This window comes from Crocuta crocuta, unplaced genomic scaffold (genome assembly GCF_008692635.1).
Source record: "Crocuta crocuta isolate KB4526 unplaced genomic scaffold, BGI_CrCroc_1.0 scaffold179, whole genome shotgun sequence".
Classification (NCBI taxonomy): domain Eukaryota; kingdom Metazoa; phylum Chordata; class Mammalia; order Carnivora; family Hyaenidae; genus Crocuta; species Crocuta crocuta.
In genome coordinates, this window is record NW_027551568.1 from 9,501,288 (window position 1) to 9,515,117 (window position 13,830).

The following is a 13,830-nucleotide window of genomic DNA, read 5'->3' on the forward strand; positions in this document are numbered from 1 at the left end:
GGCACCCATCATGGTCTCCAGTTCTCTCTGCTCCTTAGCTTCCACAATGCTCTCTTTTCTGGGTTCTAAAATTGCTTAAAACTCTGTTTCACACTTAAAACAAACGACGAACTCTCATCTGTCGGGAGTCAGTCCTTCATCTGGCTTCCCTCGTCCCCATGCCGTGCCCTGTGCCCGGACACCAATCCCCGTGGAGCACAGCTGCTCCACGAGGACGTCACCCCTCAACACCTGGGTTGACTCCCATCCCTGGCGCGGGACCTTGTCAGACACGTATTCCCCAGCATGGCGGCTTCGGTGGGAAGACAGGCTGTCGAACCATTTCCTTCCCCTGGGAGAAGCGTCTGTCAGTGGATAGTGAAGAGCAGCTTGCTCTTGATCTCCTCATACAACGCCGGCTGAGCAGTAATTTGGGGAAATGTAAAGGGCTCTTGCACACAGGATGAACAGAAGACACAACGATCACAGGAAGCAAACCTTTCAGCATTTCTGAGTTCGAATCCTCAACCCCCAGTCTCAAACCAATTGGGCTGACCAGTTGCTCGATGTCAGGGCTGCACTAGAGGGCGGTCCTGAGGCCGGGGGGCCCTCCTGCGGGGCCTGGCACAGAGAACCCTGACCTGGGGGTGAGGAGAGTTGAGTCCCAGCTTTGCCGCCAAGCCACTGTGAGATCTTGCCGGGAAGAGGAGTGACGTTAGATGGCCATTCCAAACTGGGGTGCTTAGGACAAGCCATCGTGAGCAGGTTCTCGTCTTTAAAAGGTCTAGGTGGTAGCGGTGGTCACGGGGCGTAGCGCGCAGAGGCCTGAAGCAGGGAGGGAAGGACTGTGTTGTGCACCGCCAGCTTCAGCGGAAGAGGAATTAGCTGCATCACTTGCCATCGGCGGGCGGTGGGTTCCGGCCCTTCGCGAAGTCTTGCTGGCTTATCCCTGCCCTGTCTCAGCTCCGCGTGTGCTGTTGTTCAGGGTGCCCGTGGTGGGGGCAGTGGCGGCTGAGTGGAGACCAGGGGCTGGCGAACACGGTGATGGGCTGTGCGTGCGTCACCTCGGGTCTCCAGGGGCGGCTCCAGGCATTTGGCACAGCCCCTTCTGTGGAGGTGAGGGCCATCTGGCGCCCCGCGGTGCCTTCAGCGTTCCCCACCTCCTTCCTTCTGCTCAACACGCGCCAGTTACCGTGATGGCCAGGAGCTGCTCCCTGTGGCTCCAGGGCCCCATGGGATGGAGCCCCCCCCCGTCTTTATTCTATATTCCAGTGCCCATGTGCAGCCCCAACTTTACAAAGAGGCAGCATTTCCTCAGAGCCAACGACTTCGTCCCCGTGAGGCCGTGCCCAGACTAGCTGCGACGGAACTGCGCTGGCAGGTTTCACACTCAGAACAGTTTCGGGGGTGTTTCTGGTGAATCTAACACCCACGGTGCAGAAGCTATGGGTCAAGGACTTTGGGGCCCTGGGACCGACTCTGGCTTCTTCCTGGACTAACTGTAAGAAAAATCACTTTTGATTTCTGAGCTTTGGTTGAATTCACCCATTTAAATGAAAACGAGTAACTCTCGTTCCTGGTCTCCAAGGTCCCTTCCAGATCCAACATCCAGTTGTACCAAGGGGCCGCTACCGACTCATATTTGACCCTGAAAATGGAGCAATTATCTCCAAGACCAAGTATTTGGAATGAAGTGGTTTTCACAAGAAGAAAGTTTAAAATACGGAAAAAAAAAATCTTACCGCTCAAATTTTGGAAACATTTCATAATTTATATATAAAATCTTGTAAGAAACCATGTAAAATGACAGAAATATCCACCTTACATTAAGAGTCAAAAAAAATTCACACACACTGAATGTAAATTTTAATTATAAAACAATATGAACAAAACATTTTAAAATAATCTCAATTATTTGGCAACTCATCACATCCATTGCTGGAGGCAAGTTTGATCTTAAGAAAAATTTAATCTTATGAAAAACTTAGGGCGGACAGTTTGTTCGTATGGGAGTTAAAACATGTTTAAAAAAGAATCTGGCAATAAAGCCAGTTTCTATCTTGAAATCATTGTGTATAAAACAACATAAAATCCTGAAGCTCGACAGACAGGAGTGACCTAATCTCGATGCGTTTCTCGTCACGGAAAAGGACAATGTAGAAAGAAAATGGGTAGAAGCCTCGGAGGAGCACAGAGGTGGGGAACGGACATGGACGGAGAGGGTTTTTTCCGCTGCAGGGGGCGGGCTGGAGGGAGAGCCACAGAGGCGAGCGTAATCTAAAAACGAGGTACGTTCAACAGTCACAGCTGTGAACAGAAAAGCACTGCAGACCCTTTCTGGAGCTAAACTACTTTACTGGGATACATGCGAGAAGATTCGGTATTTCCTGCCGGGTCATAGTCAGATAGTTACAAGGCAGGGAGCGTCCTAAAACATCTCTACTAATGACTGCATAGCATTTAAAACCCCTCCCCCCCCTTTTTTTTATAAAAAAAAATAATAAAATAAAATAAGCAGATATATAGTAAAGTTCACAGATAAGTTTTCTCTGTAAAATAAATAAAGTGTTCATTGATTAGCATCATACATAGAGTAAAATACAACCTATTTTTACAGGTTTCTATACTGTACACAGATTACCAGTAGGCAGCCTGGTGTCTGATGGGCCGGAAGGGTTTGCATTAGGGACGTGTCCCATCGGGAAATCCCAATTTCAAATGTTAAAATATACAACTACTTTGTTTGGAGTTCAGATACAAAGTAAACTTATTTTCCTTTATCTGAAATAAATGTACATAATATCTTCTATGAACAGTAGTTTATAAAGCTGTTTAAAACAGAACAAGAAAAAGCTTGCACCTAGGAACTCAGAGCACATGCATGTCCTTTCCCTGGTTAAAAACAAAAGTGTATGGCCCCGAGGCTCGTCCCTCCTCTCTCTGCGGTGGCCCCAACAAGCCAGGGACGGCAGCGGCGGCCAGGATTACCGCTTGACCTTCTTCGAAGGGGCTTCCTCCACCCTCTGCTGGCCTCTAGTGCGGGCTCCGGCGGGGCTGGCTTCCCTCTTGCGCTTGCTAGAAGGCGAGAGCTGGGCCTTCGATCTGCAGCAGACAAAAGTCAAGGTAGTGGTGAGAGCTCAAAGGAACGCTTCAGTAATTTGGGAGTTCTTAATGAAGGGAAGGTGTTTGAACTTTAGGGCCCGGAGGAGACAGCCCGGGTCACGTTTCCGGAAGATGAGGCGGCTCTGGGGGAGAGTGGTGCTAACCCGTCAGCTACGGCCGCCTCACACAAATGGCCCGAGGGCGGCTCAGAGGCCTGTGCACTGCCTCCCACTCCCCTGCACTCCTGGCCTGGGTCCAAGCACCTTCTCCTCTGGGCCCTAGTTCCTCTGTCTACAAAGCAGCCCACAGCCAGTCCTCCACGCACTGCCCTGAGTCGAGACGGCTGGCGGGAACCCAGCAGGGCTGTGGACTACGTCTGGGCAAGTGCCTGACGGTGTTTCACGGGCCAGTGTTACAGAGAAGGGCTGGCAATGTGAGAAAAGGCAATGGGGGGTGGGGGCGGCACACATTTGGCTCAGTTAAGCATCCGACTTTGGGTCACATCATGATGTCACAGTTCATGGGGGCTCCAACCCCACATCGGGCTCTGAGCTTCTGTGTCTCTCTCTCTCTGCCCCTCCCTTGCTCATGCTCTGTCTCTCTCGGTCTCTCAAAAATGAATAAATGCTAAAAAAAAAAAGGAGGGGGGGAAGGCACCAGAATTTCAGAAGAGCAACCTGGCCAATCTCCTTGCTCTCCTGTCTGCCGTGACAACGATCTGTTGGAAGCCCCAATGAATGGTATCACTATCCTGTTTATGCATTTTATGTATATCCCGCTTGACCATCTGATGCTTTCAGGATAAAGTCATCCTGAGAATTCACAAAGTCCTTTACCATTAGCTCTTGACTCCTACACGGCCCTGGACCACAGTCCCGCCGAAGTCCTGTCGTTCCCAAACATGACACTCCTTTATGTTTTCATGCTTTGACATGTGAGTTCTTGGAGAATCACCCACACCTTCCACCTAGCAAACACCCTCGTTTTTAGGCCCCAGTTCAAAAGCAACTCCTCCTGGGAAGCCTTCCTCCTCACAGAGCAAGCTGCTCTCGGGAACCCCCCGGCACCCTGAGTCTTCGCCACAGCGCTTGCCGTTGTCACTGATCTGCCGGTCTTTCAACTAGAGCAGATAGTCATTACTGTAAAACAACAAGCAAGCAGACCTCAAGAGAAAATGCTGCTGGCATTGCTTCTATTAAGTTTCGTTCACAAAAATCTTGTTTTAGTGGTAGCGGCAGAATGTGAGCACTGGTTACACTGCAAAACATGGTTTTAGTGTGGCTGGGGCCAAGGAAAGCTTGAAGATCATGTCCACACGTCCACGTCCACTAGGCTGCTTCTCCAGGGCAGCGACTGGGTCCTGCACCTGGTTCACAGCATGTGTCCGCACCTGTCCGCGTTCTACCCGGGACGGAGACTGAAAACTAAGTCTAGCCGAGGTGGACCAGTGGGGGCTGCACCGACAGAAGAACGTGTTTGGTTTATCGTTCTTCTGACGACACAGGGAAATAGACTCAAACGGAGTCCACTACGGTTGTGCAGGACGCGGCCTCGGCACACAGGCACGTACTGCACAGAAGGGCCTGTTAACAGCCCACCCCTGCCAGGGTCGGGAAAGCCGCCAGCCCCTACGCTAACACCGATTCCGATTTGCTGAGCAGCCAGTGTGCGGCGGCACTGTGCCCGATGCCGCATGGCGGGGACCGCAGCTCTGGGTCAGGGCGCTTCTTCCTGGCTGGGAGAGCTCAGTGGGCCACCCAGGATGTGGTCTGTGGCCAGCGGCATCACCCGGGGGCTGTCAGGAATGCAGACTCTCGGGCCCCACCCCAGAATCACAGCCTTCATCCTAGTAAGAGTCTCCACGATTGGTCTGCAGTTCCATTTTGAGAAACAGGGACCAGACTTTCCTGAGATTCATCCCCTCCCTGATAAAATAAGGATAAATATTACACTCCACATAATGAGGATTAAATGGGAGAATGCATGTGAAAGGTGCCTGGCCCCTCGGTCCGCCTCCGTCTCTTGGGGGTGGGGATGACAGCACCTATACACGTTCCCCGAGCTGTGAAGATCAAGCTGTCCTAGGAGAGGCCACAAGAGCTTCCGTACAGCGAGGAGCCTTCTATCTCTTGGGGCTGTGACGTACGGAAGTAAGACATGCCCCGCATCTCCAGGAAGCAGCTCAGGGTCCAGAGGGGGCCGCACCGCCCCCTCACACAGCAGGAAGGCCAGAGAAGACACCGAAGCAGCGGGGCCTCCTGAGGAGGGCGAGCCAGGGCAGCAGTGCCTGGCTTACTGGGGGGCTGGGAGCGAGGGCGCACAAGCCTGCACGAGCCAAGGCCAAAAAGGAGGCTGCGGTGTGGCCTGGGGGACGCAGCAGGACGAAGGGGGCCGTGGACGGTGGGGACGGAGCCGGAGTGGCTGTTTTGCTGTCACCTCTTCGCCTCGCCAGTGCTCCGGCCGGAACAGAAACGGTTCTGCGCTGTGGCCTGGCCGCCCACGCCGTGCTGGTCTAGCCACGCACTCAGACCTGCGGCTACTTGGGAAGAAACACGACCTGCCCTCGGCCCTGGTGGACGGGAGCCTGTAGGGACGGCTCACAAGGGTCAAGGGCAAGTCTGTGTAGCAGGGCCGTGAAGCAAGGGACGTTCCCTCTGCAGCCACTCCAATTCCTTTCGGAGGAGGTTTCCATTTGGGAAACAAATGATCCCAAAAGACAGATCTTAAAGGAACTTGGGGAGAAAACATTACTGTATCAAAAATAAGCTCAGGGGATTGAAAATGACTTGGAGTGTAAGCAGGGACTTACCTTCCTAATGGGGGAGATTTACTAACTTTCTCGCTGGCAGATAACTTCTCTTTTGCTAATTTTTGGCGATTTCTAGAAGAAACTGTCTCTGGGCTGCCATGTTTGGATGCTGCAGGTGCCGCTGGCTTGCTAGGATGCTTTCTGAAACAGATTACAGAAACACCGGGCAGTGGTGCCCTCAACACTCCAGTCCCCGGGCCTGTCCGGAAAGGACGAGGCTCCTCGCGGGCGACTCAGAGAATGGGGACTCAAAGCAGAAAATGGTTGGTTTTCTGGACCGATGGTAAAAAGTGGATCTGATGTCGCCTACCATGAACTGCCTGCATGACTCTTTGCTTTTACTGTGTGGGAGATTTTTTCATGATTGAGAGGAAGAGGAGTCTGTGATGATAAAAAGCACACTGGCTGACAAGACAGCAATCCCCGCAGTGCTCACCGCGGGAGAATAAGGGCCTGGGGTCAGGGAAGTACAAGTCACAGGGCTGACTGACCAGGCCCTGAGGCTGGGCTGAGTAACGGTCTGCACAGGTAAGTGAGGAAGAAGAGCCGGCTGGCCAGGAACTAGGGAGAGAAAGCACGCATGAGCCAGTGTGCGGCTCCAGCGGAGAATGGAGCCCGGAGGTGGGGGGGTCCCTGCGAGGTGAGGTGGGGCGGTCCTCTTCCGGGTTCCTCAGCCACACTTGGTACAGAACATGTGCACAGAGCAAGCGCTCCAGAGGAAAACACACAAATTCCGGAGAGCACACGGATGACGAGGGGGCTCAAAGTAAGACCTGGAAGTTGTTCGCAAGTGTTTAGGGCAACGCTGGAGAGAAGCCCCCAGAGCAGGGCCGGAACAAGCGCAGAGGCCTCTGGGGGGCCAGCTCCTGCTGCGCACGAGAAAGCAATGCTGGGGGGAGGGGTGTGGTCTCCCGCCACCAAGGAGCCTGCGAGCAGGAAGACCTTCCTGGAGGAGCTGCGGGCACAGCGAATGAGGTGCTAGCCCCGTAGAGACCCCAGCCAACCCCAAGAATCTGGAACTACAAAGAGCCTGAGCCCTGGAACCTATCAATTGCTGCCAAGGAGTCTAAACTAAGAGAATCCGTTTATAAGTCAGAAGTCCTTAAAGCACATTAAGAAGGAACACGGACAGTGTAGGTGACTACAGAATCAGAAGTCGGGCGAGCTTTGTTTCCAGAGAATGAATTCTAAACACATGACGGCTACTTGTGGACACTGAGACGGGAGAAGGCCCCCAGACGGCCTGTGAGGCAGGCCCTGCTGTCCTGGAGGAGCGGTAGCGCTGGTGTGGTTCTGTGCCACACGCAGGGGAACCGCCCTCCAGAGCCCCAGCCTCCCCCACCCCCAGGGCACTGGACTCGGTCTCTTCTATTTATCTGGGCTGCTCTACCCAAAGTGCAAGTATGGGACCACCACCAGATCTTCAGCCGTGCGAGCTCCTAAAGTCTTGTGGCTCTAAAGTCTGATTCTCTGAGAAACCAAACCATGGCGAGAATGGCTAATGATGAGTTAAGTATAGAGTAATCAGAAATAGGGTGATTTTGGCTCAGGTCATGATCTCACAGTTCGTGGGTTTGAGCCCCGTGTCGGGCTCTGCACTGATTTTCTCTCTCTCTCCCTTCCCTCCTTGCTCTCTATCTATCTCAAAAATAAATACACATAAAAATCATTAAAAGAAATAGGTTGACTTTAAGTCTTCATATGTTTTACTGCTACACTAGGGGTGAGAGGTGTGATACAGTGATACTCTTGAAATCACTGTTTCTGAGATTTCTGATTAATCTTGGATAATGAAATGACAGAAGATGATACCACATTAATGGCTTGTGAATCACCTTAACTATGGAAAACACTCTTGCTTTTAGTAAGTTAATAAACTGTAAAGGTCTCAAAAAGTGTCGTGGGGAAAAGAACACTGACTGATATCAACAGGGGCAGGTGGGGGTAGAACTGTCAAATGTCAATTCAGACAACGTTAAACAGGTTTCTTTCCTTTAGGACCATGCCAAGCCCCTGTGCGCTGGGACTTCTGAAGGACAAAGAATGCACTGGCATTCCCAAAACGCACTGGTGCACGGCACTCTCTTCTCCAGAGGCTTCTTGGGAGAATGACCTCTGGGAAACACGAAGGATGTTAGGAAAAAACGGTGGCATCCGGGCAATTGCACACAATTGACCTGCTCCGCGACACTGGCTGCTGGCGCCTCACCACAGTGACGGGGGTGCCTGCCCTGGCCCGCCGGGGCTGAGCCGGCGTACGCGGGAGCTGCATGTGCACCTGCCTCCCCCGGGGCGTGCAGTATCTGAGACACCTGCTGGCGCTCAGCCAGCGTCTGTTCGGGAACCGAACGGGTCCCACCGAGCAGGCCTCCAGACCCTGGCAAGGACTGATGTGAAGGTGGAAGGCGGGTTTCTCGGAGAAGGATCGCAGGGTCCGAGGCCAAACCGGAAGGACACAGCCCCCGCTGCGGCACGAGGGAGTCAGGAAAGAGAAGCCCGTGAAACCCGAAGCTGCTCTCCATGGGGAAGCTGCTGAAGGCCTCGGGAAGCCTGCCGCCCCCGTTACCTCTGAGCCTCTGATCTGGTGGCCGACCTCGTGGTGGCTCCCGGGGGCTCCTCCTCGTCTTCCTCCTCCTCCTCCTCCTCAGACTCCTGGTCTCGCTTGTCCTCGGTGCCTTCAGACACTGATTTCTGGCGCTTCCTTTCCGGCTCTGAAGATTCTGCTGGGACAGAAGGGGAACAGCTGGACTGGACAATTCCCCACGACACTTCCAGAGGAGAGTCATGGCGCTGGGAGTGTAGGAGACCAGGGACTCGGAGGCAGAAGAAGTGGTTTTCCATTTCCTTTTGTTTCAGCACTTGCAGCTCACAACTGTTTAACTTAATCTCAAACACATTTGGGATAGTTTACTTAGGCAGTTCACAGCCAGCATGCACGAAAAATTCACATGTACTCAGGAAAGCATCTGGGATGTACCATTTCTGACATGGGATTAGAGCCATTTCACACATATTTATGTAACATTAATACTGGCTGTCCCCCACTGGATTTTCCCTCGTCCAGAGAAAAACTCTTAAAAAGGTGACTGTGAAATGGTAAGACTCCGCAATTAAGAACGTGCCAGAAACATACCAGCATCGTCTGACAGAGTGAGCGACCGCTTGGGCTTTCTTCCTCTCCGGCGCACGCTCGCTACCGCTTTCTCTTCACCATCATCCTAGAAGCAAGGAGGTTCAAGTTGAAAGGGTGGTGAATTGAACATTTACTAAGTTTATTCCTAAAGGATGTACCTGATGAGAAAATTAACACTTACGTGGCTCATACGTCTCTCTTGTGGGGCACTGGCTTCTTTACTGGACTCGTCTTTAAGAAAAGGAAAACCCGAGCATTAATACTTTATTGGTGTAAAATCCATTTTCAACAGTCTGGCTTGCTGTCTCTGAATGTACCAGTGCCCATCAATGCACAGTATCCTGACCTTGTATCAGGCAAGCGGACTTCGAGGCAGAACACCCAGCAGGAAGTACATCTGAATGCAAGTCAGCACCTCCAAGTTTGTGCTTCAGACCTGTCAGAAATCACCTGCGCCATCTGGGAGAATTATTTAAATTCCTCAAAACTCAGCTTTTCATCTGTAAGGTAAGGACGTGGTTAGCCCACCCCTTTCAGCTCAAATGCTCTGAATCCAGAGGAGGAGGAGGAAAGGGACACCTGGGGGGCCCTCGAGACGCACCAGGAGCTGCACGTCAGGATGACGGACCTCACAGAGGCCTCAACGGAGCCCATCCCCATTTTACAGTTAGGAAAAACGAGGCTCAGGTAACGTGATGTGACTGACTTGTTCGGAGTCACGTGACAAGTGGCACGCTGGCTGGAACGCTCTGACTATAAACAGTTCTATCAGAGCAATGAGAAGAGCACCTATTAGAAGCCTGTTTTGGGTTGTACATGGCAGTTCTTCACATACGTGCCTCCTGTAGATGTTATGGTTTTCTGATGGTGTATCTGGCGAGGAGGACACAGTTTCGTTTAAGGTGCTGTTTGAAGATTATTAACGTTACGGGCGTGCTCACTAGACACTCGGTGAGGACCGTGAGGTCACCCTTCCCTGTGCGCTGACTGATGCAGACGCAAGAGCCACGTCAGGAAGGCTGCCTTAACCGGCCATTGTTACCCGGACTCAGAAAATCACTGCCAAACCACTGATCACACAGCTCAACTTAAGTCTAAATGTAGAGGGCACATTCAAGTTATCAAGGTTTCTTGTATGAATTCAAAATATTATACAATTATGAATAAAACTGGTTAAAAACCAAACATAACCAGAAGTTCCCTTTGTAAAAAAAAAAAAAAAAAATCCGCCAACCTTAATGTTCCGAGATAAGAGAAACTGAAATTTGATCGCGAGATCACACGGTTAAATGCGGAAAAGGTTCTAAATCATGTATTTGCTTTACCTTGTTGAGAATATGTACTTTCCTGATCTAACCAGCTATTTATTTGACCTAAAATAGCAGTCATGTTCATCTTTCTGCCTTTTCCAGTCCTTTAAAACCCACCAAGGGGTCTTGTTGCTTTTAAGTACAGAACTTTAAGCCAGAAAGGGGCGCCTGGGTGGCTCAGTCGGATAAGCCTCCGACTTCGGCTCACGTCGTGATCTCATGGTTCGTTGGGTTCGAGCCCTGCATTGGGCTCTGTGCTGACATCTAGCTCAGAGCCTGGAGCCTGTTTTGGATTCTGTGTCTCTCTCTCTCTCTCTCTGACCTTCCTCTGTTCATGCTGTATCTCAGAAATAAAAAAATAAAAATAAAAAAAATTTAAAAAAAAAAAGAACTTTAAACCAGAAATATATACACATTGTAAAAATTCTGGAACATGCTGGTAACAAAAAGAATGTTCCCATTATCCCACCACCCGAGCCAATGATTGTCAACATTCTGGAGGATTTTTCTCCTTGGAATGAGGACAAAAACAACGGGAACAGTTTTATCTCTTGCACTCCGGCTCTATAAGCTACACAGGCTGCTTTCAAAACTCTGCGAAAACAACAGAATCTTGCATAAATTCCTATCTTCCTGGTGCGGGTGCCTAGGCCCCAGCTCGATCCATCTCTCCCTGAAACATATCCAGTAAAATGGTTTGGATGTGGCAGGGCCACCCCTATTTTACTTTTGCTGCCTTCACCCTCGTCTCTGGAGGCTTCCTACAGAAGCCTAACACCAAGAAGGGCTCACGTCACAACAAAGGCCAGTAGCAAGAGTCTCCCGCGACTCCAAGGACAACTGCTGAGAGCCACCTCGTGAGAAACCACGGAGCTCTACAACCTCCCCCACGGGTGCCGCCTCCGTCCTTACGGAGGTCACGTGCAGAGCAACGCCTGAGGCTTACCTGCTTGTGTGGCTTTTGGTTTGCTGCCAGACGGAGACTGTTCGACCTACATTTAAGCAAAGAAAAAACTGAAGTCAGCAGTTGGTCGTCACCGCAAAGAAAGTCAGTAATTACATAAGGAAGGTTCAGGATCGCTGCTATGGAGGCAGGGTCCGCGGACCGCCTATCTCCTGCCCTTGGTGAGGTCCACCATGGGAACATGGCTGCCACGCTTGTGAACACATGCTCCTTCCGCCACGAGCCTCGTCCCGGCCGCTCTGCTGTTGCGCCGGGGGAGGGACACTGGAGGGGACGGGGCATGGCCCACCGTTAGTATTCCTGACTCGGGCAAACCGTCTCACACGCACGTATGGCTCCTGGGGTCTGCTGTCTTCTAGTCACTGCACTGAGAGAAGTACTGCAGGGACTGTTACAGTTCTTTATAGCCAAAGAAATGGGGGTCTCTAGAAGGTCACACGACCAGCCCAGTGCACAGTTCTGGCCGTAAGTTGCAGAGTGGAGACTTGAGTCCCATTTGCTTTTGTTAGGACACTGGACACATGTTTGTCCTTCTAAGGACACTGTCATTGAAACTCATGCAATGAAGTCCTGACACAATGACTTTGCTGACTGTACACTTCAGGGTCAAACATAAAGAAAAGATAAAGTGTCACTGAGGATTTTCCTGCCTTGAAATCAGGGGACATTTTATTACGAAAGGAACTCCATAGACAGTAGTAACGGGTGTGACACAGTGGAGGTTTCCATAAAGCCGTTATCTAAAAATCATATAAAAGAGCTACTTTCTGTATTATAATCAAGGATGACAAGGTAAGTCCCTACGTAATTTTTATGCAGCCAAACTCACACAGGGGGATGGGGTCAGATTGAAGAACAGTAGATTTGTGTCAAGATATTGGTAACCGAAATGTTATGTAAGCGGTTACTCAGTATCTTACTCAAGGAGTTCTTATAATGCTTTTCAAATATTTAAAGAAATAAAGTGGTTCAAAACACGATTCCCGCAGTCTACACTATCCAGGTGCGGAGCAAATGCTCCCAGATTTCTCACGCGCTGTAATTACTCACAGTGACAACGCCAGGATCCGTTTTGCAATCTTCTTCTAAAAAATAAAAATCTCACTTAGAAAATCAGTTTGAAAATGTCTTTTTTTTTTTTTTTTTTAAAGTACGCTCTATGCCCGACGTGGGGCTCAAACTCATGCTCCTGAGATGGAGAATTGCACGCTCTAATGACTGAGCCAACTAGACCCCCCTGAAACTGTCTCTCACGTGAACTGAAAACACACGAAATAAATACCTACTTGTTTTTAACGCTGTTTCGACTGGGTATTTACGGGGTCTTCCTCTTTTCCTTTTAATAATTACTGGCTGATCTTCCTGATGGGAAAGGAGACAAAGAGCAATAAAATTGTTTTGTTGTGGTCTCCAAATGGCACTTTGAGTTCTCTCCTGAGAGGTCTCTGATCCCAGCTCTGTCACTTACACATAACTGGCCCAGGGATCCATTCCGGGCCGTGCATTCCGTCACCGTGTAAACACAGAGAGCTGTACTCCTAATTCACAGAGTCAGGAGGATTAGGTGACGAGCTAACGGAGATGAGTGCTTAGTGTCAGCTTTGACTTCTGCCATCGATATATATATATATGCATTTAAATATGGATTCCGTGCTAGTCACCTGTGACCACATGTTATCTCTTATAAAAAAATAAAGGAGGCCACTGATCTTCTCATACACAAGTGTGAGAAAACAAAAGAACTATTCAAAAGTTGTATCAAGTCAGGCAAACTTGGTCACGGTCATCTGGAGGTGGCTGGTGTATGGGCTGTCTCCCTTGATTTATGGGCCTGTCTCAGGCCAGTGGGATTCTGCCGGCCCCCTCCCTGGGCTCTGCACATCCCCCAGGGTATGGGGCAGGGGAGGGAGGGTGTGAGGCTGGAGGTCGGCCTGCTCTCCCAAAAGTGGGTCCCGTTCAGCGCTTGCTGCGGGCTGTCTGCACACCCGGCTGTGCTGTCCCCGTTCTGTCCTGTGCAGACTCCAGGGCTCGGCAGCCGTGCTCCCTGACCTACAGACTGAGGCACAGCTCGGGGCTGACCCTACGTGGTCGTGACAGAAGCAGGTCTCTTACAAATGTTCAGATGACATGAAGCAAAAGTGAAGAGCACAAGATTAACCCCAATGACGCCGATACTATGATGCCCGGCGTGAAACGGTGGCTCACTGAACTAAAACCACGAACGACTTCAAAAGCACTTGACAGAAACTTTTGGGAATCACCTTTAATGCGTTTTCCTTCCCAGCAGCACTCGCATCCCTGAGCAAGAAGGTATGAAGGACACTCCTTACCTCCTGAGATTTCACCGTGTCATCGTCATTCTGCTCTGTCTTTTCACCAGCAGCTTCCCCGCTGCTGTATTCGTCTGCAGGAAGAGCACAGCCCAGTTCACTGCTGGGGACCCCGCAGCCGCGCCGCCACCACACCCATCCAGGTGGCCGACGCAGTCCTGGTCATCGATGCACACACACGCCGTCTCCAGGCCTACGCCCCT

At 50.9% G+C, this 13,830-nt stretch overlaps 1 protein-coding gene across 1 annotated transcript in view; it reads right to left on the bottom strand.

Moving 5' to 3' along the window:
* Nucleotides 1-1,822: 1,822 nt before the first annotated feature.
* The window catches only part of BOD1L1 (biorientation of chromosomes in cell division 1 like 1), a 53,417-nt gene continuing 41,409 nt past the window's right edge, over nt 1,823-13,830 (bottom strand). The window contains exons 20-28 of the mRNA XM_077750391.1: nt 13,628-13,701; nt 12,584-12,659; nt 12,348-12,382; nt 11,280-11,325; nt 9,205-9,254; nt 9,024-9,108; nt 8,457-8,610; nt 5,891-6,031; nt 1,823-3,081 (exon numbers count right to left, since the gene is read on the bottom strand). Of these exons, the coding sequence (XP_077606517.1) occupies nt 2,964-3,081; nt 5,891-6,031; nt 8,457-8,610; nt 9,024-9,108; nt 9,205-9,254; nt 11,280-11,325; nt 12,348-12,382; nt 12,584-12,659; nt 13,628-13,701 (779 nt within the window). The 3' untranslated portion in view covers nt 1,823-2,963. The remainder of the gene's footprint in view (nt 3,082-5,890; nt 6,032-8,456; nt 8,611-9,023; nt 9,109-9,204; nt 9,255-11,279; nt 11,326-12,347; nt 12,383-12,583; nt 12,660-13,627; nt 13,702-13,830) is intronic.